Source organism: Nicotiana tabacum, chromosome 13, assembly GCF_000715075.1.
Source record: "Nicotiana tabacum cultivar K326 chromosome 13, ASM71507v2, whole genome shotgun sequence".
In the NCBI taxonomy this organism is placed as follows: domain Eukaryota; kingdom Viridiplantae; phylum Streptophyta; class Magnoliopsida; order Solanales; family Solanaceae; genus Nicotiana; species Nicotiana tabacum.
This window is the reverse complement of record NC_134092.1, coordinates 88,015,689-88,023,815: the sequence shown is the minus strand read 5'-3', so window position 1 is coordinate 88,023,815 and position 8,127 is coordinate 88,015,689. Positions and strand designations below refer to the sequence as shown.

The 8,127-nt window shown below is 37.2% G+C and overlaps 1 protein-coding gene across 1 annotated transcript; it reads left to right on the top strand.

Annotated features, from left to right (window-relative positions):
- Positions 1-2,651: 2,651 nt before the first annotated feature.
- Positions 2,652-7,228, top strand: LOC107820497 (phenylalanine ammonia-lyase 1). Its single transcript, XM_016646785.2, has 2 exons — positions 2,652-3,328; positions 5,248-7,228. The coding sequence occupies exons 1-2, from the start codon at positions 2,925-2,927 to the stop codon at positions 6,995-6,997; spliced, it is 2,154 nt and encodes a 717-aa protein (XP_016502271.1). The 5' UTR covers positions 2,652-2,924; the 3' UTR covers positions 6,998-7,228.
- Positions 7,229-8,127: the final 899 nt, after the last annotated feature.

The window sequence follows — 8,127 nt, the reverse complement described above, 5'->3', positions numbered from 1 at the left end:
AAGAATCTAGCATACATACGGATGCTCGTCACCTCGTACGTATGTAGCCCCCATAACATGTAGATTGGGCGAATAGAGTACCTACGGGAATAAGTCCTCTCTTACAAGATTAGGCAAGAGACTTACCTTGCTCTGAAATCTGATAATCGGCTCCAACACCTCTCTAACACCTCAAAACCAATGCCAAACAATCTGAAACTAGCCAAAGAACGTGCAACCCAATCAAAACATACTCAAAAATCCATAATTTAATAATTATAAACAATGGTCCACCCCACATGAAAAGTTAAAGAAAATCAACCCCCGGCCACGTGTCTGAATTCCGAAAATTCTCAAAAATAAATATTACCCAGAGTATCACGAACTCAAATATATAAATTTTTTTCCCAATTCCGTGTCCAATTTCGTGGTCAAATTCCCTTTTTACCAATTCTAGATTTTCCAACAAAATCCAATAATTTTTACTAATTTTCATGTTAAAATCCATTTATAATCTATGTATTTAGCTCATAACAAGTTATAATCACTTACCTTATACTAGTTGATATATATGGCTCTCCCAAATGGCCTAAAATCGCCTTAGCAAGAGAGAAATTGGATAAAATGAGCCTAACCACGAATTGCAAATTTATATTCAGCCCTAGCGTCCCTCTTCGCGATTGCGGAAGCACCCTCGCGATCGTGAAAGTCAACTCTAGCTCTACCGAAATTCCCTTCTTCAGAAACGCGAGGACCCTCTCACGATCGCAGCCCTCAGCATGCCAGGCATGCGCGAACGCGAGCCTAGCTCCGCGAACGCGCGCGAAGGAAACCACTCGCCTGACTCCACAACTTTGTGAATGCCATAGTGCCCACGCGAACGTGATTCCTCCTGCCCTAGCCCTCTGCGAACGCGACACCTTCCTCGCAATCGCGTAGAGTAAAAGCTCACCTGCCAGTCCCCCTTGTTTGTGATTGCTGGGCTTCGCGAAGTACACCAACATTCGCAAAAATCTTCCAATCATTAACATGCTCTGAGTGGTCCGAAACTCACCCGAGCCACCCGGGACCCCGTCCAATCGTACCAACAAGTTCAAATACATTACTCAAACTTATCCAAAGGCTCGAAACACCATAAATTAATAACATCAAAACCAAGAATCGAAAATCAAAATCCTTCTCTTCAAACCTTCAAGCTTCCATTTTAGAATCATTCTTCTAAATCAATCTGAACCTCTCGAACATCAAAACCAATTATACTCGCAAATTATAACACATTATATGAAGATACTCAAAGTCTCAAATAGCCAAACGGAATGCCAAAGCTCGTGTCATTACAGAATAACAATCTAAGGATTTATATGTTATCCATGAATAAAACAAGTAAACTAACAAAATAGTTTTCCAGAACCCGGCCTTTTCAGCTTTCTTAGAGAAGTCAAAGTTAAAGTTGGAAATCAAAGATTATCCAAGTTTATCAGGTTAAAGCTAAGCACATGTTACATGCTTAATATGTACCAGAATACTCAATTTGTCCTAGCCTACCAATCCATCCATTCCTCATAAGCAGAAAACAAAATTGAAACTAATCTTTGTCTTCTTTCTTTGAAATGGTAGTTCATGTAGGTTAAAGGGAAGTTTTAGGTTAAGTTATTAAGCCAAAAATGCTCATTAGAAAAACTGCTATTAATGACTTTTTTATTAGGGGCAAATTGGTCAATTCATATCTCCCTCCACTTCAAATGACGTGGTGCTGTCGTTGTATGACTGTTTCTCACCAACCACACCCAACTCATTATTTCCTCTTCTCTATTTGACGACTCACATAACTATCTATTATGGCTTAAACCATGAGGTAATTTACGAGAAAAACTCACCCACTGCAGTTTACACCAATATAATAAATACGCAACATGAAATTTTACATATATTATTACTACAGAGTACAAAAATTATACTCTTTACATTCCAATTCGCATTACATAATTTTGATATGTTATAAGTTTTAAAAAGAAATTAGCTTTTAAAATTTATGGTTTTAAACATGACATAACATTAATATGGTTATAAAACTTTTAAAACTTGTGATTTTAAATATATCAAAATATTTGTATAAATATAAAAGCTCATCATCAAGTGTAAAATAAAAAAAGCTATATTAATATATTCACAAATTTAAAAGATTATTATTCTTTCTGGAACGAACTAAACTAAAAATATTGTCACTTACACGAGAATGGATGAAGTTTTTTCTTTTTATTGATTTCCCATCCGGTGTCCGCTATCTACATTGGGGGTAAAGCGCTCCCTAACAAATGTGACTGTATACCCAGGGACTCGAACCTGAGAGCTCTGATTAAGGATTGAGTACTTACCACTTCACCACAACCCTTGTCGGTGAGAATGGATGAAGTAATACATATATTGTTATCTTAATTTATTATTTGTAAAAAATGCGTGCCAGTAAGTTTTTATCTCCCGGGGGGAATGTGAGGGTTGAAGGTTGGTTGTTGAGAGGAAGCCCGCTTGCTTGCTCTTACTTTTCTTGGCAGCCGTCCATCTCCATGTGCAATCCAACGGTCAATCTAGCTTTTCAACTAACACATTGGCCTGCCCAACCAACCCTCAAGCATGACAATATGATTCCCTTTCTATTTAAACACTCACATTTTGGCTCAACAAACTCAGGAAATTCAGCTTAAGCTAATCCCATAAGCTTTGCAATTTCCTAACTCCAATCAACCAAAAATATAGAGAGAGAGAGAGAAGATCGCAAAACACATTTATTTGCACGTACATAAATCTTACGTGTATCTTTTAATTGCACAAGATTCCATCAAAAAATCACATATACTTCGTTTCTCATAGCTAACCACATTTTGAGTTCTTGATCTTTTTCTTTCATATTTTCCATTTTCAATTGGCAAGACATATTTAGTTTAGCAATGGAGTATACAAATGGAGATTGTAATGGGCATTCTGATCAGGAACTTTGCATTAAGGGTCATCAACAAGAAGACCCTTTGAATTGGAACATGGCAGCTGCGGCACTCAGTGGTAGCCACCTTGATGAGGTGAAGAAAATGGTGGAGGAGTTTAGGAAGCCGGCTGTCCGGCTAGGCGGCGAAACGCTAACGGTAGCACAGGTTGCCGCCATAGCCGGCCGTTCAGGCACTGAGGTCACGGTGGAGCTGTCAGAGGGAGCGCGGGCCGGTGTCAAGGCAAGCAGTGATTGGGTGATGGAAGGCATGAATAAAGGAACTGATAGTTATGGCGTTACTACTGGTTTTGGTGCAACATCACACAGGAGGACCAAGCAAGGTGCCGCTCTGCAGAAAGAGCTCATTAGGTGAGAGTTTAACTTTTATGATTGACGACAGATTATCTAAAAATGCTATTGTCCCAATCACCTAAAAGATAATTACAAGTAGTTGTACACAAATTTAGGATTAACCAACTTGAAAGAAAAGACTGATTATCTGTTAACAACACGTTAGTGTAAACGTTCGGTACGCACGGTTAGAAAATATAAATTAAATTAGATCAATTAGGTGATATTTAAATTTTCTTTACTAGCTGTCGCTAAGTAGCTCATGTTAGACTCATGCTATCATTATTTACATGTACTTATTCATTAAAATGTTAATCCATGTATAAACTTACAAAGAAGTTCCTCCCCCCCCCCCCTCTTTGGGGGTGTTGGGGCGACGGGCAAAGTAGGTAAAGGAAGGGCTTCGGAGTAGATGGCTTCACGTAAATTCCCCATGTTTCGTTTATTAGGCATAGGCAGTTCAAACATGAGACCAACTAAATTAATAAAGAAAGAGACAAGATTAAAATTCAAGAGAAGACACAAAACAGCTACTAAAAAAATGGAAAGACTGTTTTTCCCCTCAAATTTTATCCCCGGTTGGTGAATGATTTGTGGAGTTGTCTATCTTAAAAGTGTAAACAATAACTTTAAATTAAAACAAATTAATTAAAATCATGGTATTAGTAGGTTTGTCTTCAATGATTTTGAAAAGTTACAGTACTAGACACGTTATGCAAGAAATAGGAAACCCTTTTCTCATTCCTGTAAGAGAGTACTTTATTTTATTCTTTTGGCCCCTAAATTTTCAAATTCTTAACATAAAGAATTAATAAAAGGAGAATAGTTCGGCACCCCAAAACTTGACAACTTCTATTTAGTTTCCCCTCCCCATAACTTGGCAATTTCATAGCCTCTACCCCGGCCAACAATTTAAATTATTTTTTTCTTGCCAAAATCTATATTAAAAAAACTTGAAAAAAAATTATTTGGCAAAAAATAATAATATCTTAATCAAGTTACTTTATCATTGCATCTAAAAAAAAAATACGTTGTTGGAACTCCATATATTGGCTAAATAAATATTTTAGCTAAAATAGTAAAATTCCGACTGAATATTTGCGAATTTGATCGAATAAGAAAAATGCATAATTTAATTAAATAGCCATTGCATGAAAATAAAAATAAATACACGTAATTTTTTCTTTTTGTAGAAAAAAAACCATTTGTAATTTATTACTTTGGCTAAATCTTCTTTTTATTTGGCTAAAATAAATGAAGCTTCAACTAACTTTTGTAGATTTGGACCGAAAGAAAAAAAAAATACATAGTTGAAACATATATTCATTGTATCTAAAAAATTTAATTGGGATAAAATGAGATGTATATTAAGAAGAAACAACGAAAAATACAATTGGAACAAATAAATCATTATATTTGATTATGTGACAATTAATATTTGAAAAATACCTTACTTGGAAGTTGATTTTTTAATTTTTCTTCCCTCCCACGCACATAAGAGAGTGTATTCACGCTCTTTGTCACACCAGCATCTAGGTGGATCAAGACTATTAAATTTTCAAGTTCATAGAGGTATTCAAGACCATGTATAGTTTAAAAAGGAATTATAGAAAAGTTACCAAGTTTAGGGACTCCCGGACATTTCTGCATCCAACATGAGTAGCCCCAAAAAGAATCACGTGACAGCATGAAGAAATACCTACAAAAGTAATACTAGTTCACTGGTTACTTTAATTTTGCTTTTGCCTAATAAATACTCCCTGCAGATTTAGGTCTACTTTTGTCTAATTGTAGAACGAATTTAATGGATGGACGGTTTGAACAGTTCCGAAGGTGGCACTTTCAAGTTTAGTCTATGTTCCTATATCGTTCGTGTTAGGGGTGATTTTGTATGAATTAATTAACTCATTTGTTACACGCAATTTCATTTGAACCAGATTTTTGAATGCTGGAATCTTTGGCAATGGGACGGAGTCATGCCACACATTGCCACACTCGGCCACGAGAGCGGCAATGCTAGTGAGGATCAACACTCTTCTTCAAGGTTACTCTGGCATAAGGTTTGAGATTTTGGAAGCTATAACCAAATTGCTCAACAGTAACATCACCCCATGCTTGCCTCTCCGTGGCACAATCACAGCTTCAGGTGATTTGGTGCCACTGTCCTACATTGCTGGGCTTTTGACGGGCCGGCCCAATTCCAAGGCCACTGGGCCGGATGGAGAATTGTTGGATGCTGTTCAGGCCTTCCAACGGGCCGGTATCGAGACCGGGTTTTTCGAGTTGCAGCCCAAGGAAGGATTGGCATTGGTGAATGGCACTGCTGTTGGTTCTGGCATGGCTTCTATGGTTCTATTTGAGGCTAACATTCTTGCTGTCCTTTCTGAAGTCTTATCAGCACTTTTTGCTGAAGTTATGCAAGGAAAGCCTGAATTCACGGACCACTTGACTCACAAGTTGAAGCACCACCCTGGCCAAATTGAGGCTGCAGCTATAATGGAACACATTTTAGATGGAAGTTCCTACGTTAAGGAAGCCAAGAAAATCCATGAAGTGGACCCTTTACAAAAGCCTAAACAAGATCGTTACGCCCTCCGAACATCCCCTCAATGGTTAGGCCCTCAAATTGAGGTCATTAGGGCCGCGACTAAGATGATCGAGAGGGAAATTAACTCAGTTAATGACAATCCCTTGATTGATGTCTCGAGGAACAAGGCATTGCATGGAGGTAACTTCCAAGGCACTCCAATTGGTGTGTCAATGGACAACACTAGGCTTGCACTTGCCTCCATTGGGAAACTCATGTTTGCACAGTTCTCTGAACTTGTCAATGACTATTACAACAATGGATTGCCTTCTAATTTAACCGGGGGACGAAATCCTAGCTTGGATTATGGTTTCAAGGGTGCTGAAATTGCAATGGCCTCCTACTGCTCTGAGCTCCAATTTTTGGCCAATCCAGTGACTAATCATGTCCAGAGTGCAGAGCAACACAATCAAGATGTGAACTCTTTGGGCTTAATCTCTTCAAGAAAGACAGCAGAGGCAGTGGATATTTTAAAACTTATGTCATCCACTTATTTAGTAGCACTTTGCCAGGCTATTGACTTAAGGCACTTGGAAGAAAATCTCAAGGCCTCAGTAAAGAATGCTGTGAGCTTAGTGGCCAAGAAAGTATTGACAATGGGCCAAAATGGGGAGCTTCACCCTTCAAGGTTTTGTGAAAAGGACTTGCTCAATGTGGTTGACAGAGAATATGTGTTTGCATATGCTGATGACCCATGCAGTTGCAACTACCCATTAATTCAAAAGCTAAGACAAGTGTTGGTGGATCATGCTCTTTTAAATGGTGAAGGTGAGATGAATTCTAGCACTTCAATTTTCCAAAAAATTGGTGCATTTGAGGAAGAATTAAAAGCTATCTTGCCTAAGGAAGTTGAGAGTGCTAGATGTGACTTGGAAAATAGCAAGCCAACCATTCCTAATAGGATACAAGAATGTAGGTCCTATCCATTGTACAAATTTGTGAGAAAAGAACTAGGGACCAATCTCTTGACAGGTGAAAATGTGCAGTCACCAGGAGAAGTATTTGACAAGGTTTTCACAGCAATAAATGAAGGTAAATTGATAGATCCTTTGCTTGATTGCTTGAAAGAATGGAATGGTGCCCCTCTTCCGCTCTGCTAGAGGAATGAGAAAGAAAAAGGAAAGGAAAATCTTGGCGTGACACTATGAGTACATTAAGTTTTTTTTTTTTTTTTTGGGTAATCTTATTCTAAAGGGTCTGTAAGAAAATTTGTGACTCTTGATAATTATTTATGATATCTGTTTTCTGTTCTTAGTACTACTGTTTTTATTGTTGTAAGCTTCCTTCAACAAGAAAGATGTAACATATTAATAACAATTCACTTTCAACAATATCTTTTATTTGAGACTATTGTTGTCTTCCGTTTTTTATTTCTCGATTTTTCTATTAGTTTGTGGAATTAGTTTGAGTAGGTTTGCCCTGTTGACTCACGGTTGTTGACAAGATAGATACACGAATCATTTTTTTTTTGGTTGTCAACAACCATTGCAATAGAGACTATGTCATGGTTTTGCCACCAAATCCATTTCTTGGAGGGGAGGAGTGTGGGGTAGGAATTTTGGTAGGTGGGAACTGGGAAGAGGATATTGCCACATCTTCTTATATCTTCTTTAAACCCATTAAATCGATTAATTATTTGTTGAAAAAGTAGGTGGCAGAAAATGAGGCAGAGAGAAAATAAAGGGAAAATCTTGTAATCCACAAAATCCAGGGATCATGATAACATATTGAACAAGACAAGGTAAAGATTTAGTAACAACAGGTATAACTGAATTTATAAATTAGGAATATCTTAATTGTTGCTTTTATTTATTATTCGTATTCTTTTTCAATTTTGGTGGTTGACTTGACACATAGGTTCAAAGATCTAGGAAGAGAAGAAAAATGAAAAACAATAGGTGTGATATCTGTGAAATGCACGGCCGTTAATTAATAACACCAATTCGGTGGAGTAATTCAATCATCTGATAGTGAAGGTAGGTCAAAAATATAACATCAATTTTCAAAATTAAAAAGTAGGTGGTATATTTCAGGGGACGAGTAGATCAAGTTCTGTGCTTATTAGACTAATCTAAGATTGAGGCACTTAATTTCTTTTGTAGAAATAGTAGTTTTGTAGCTAGAGATGTTTGAGATTGGGGTCCTATCCAATCTCTTTTTCTGACCCTATACATATTATTATTTGGTAAATATATATAATACTTTACTGACTGTATATGATAAGAAAATG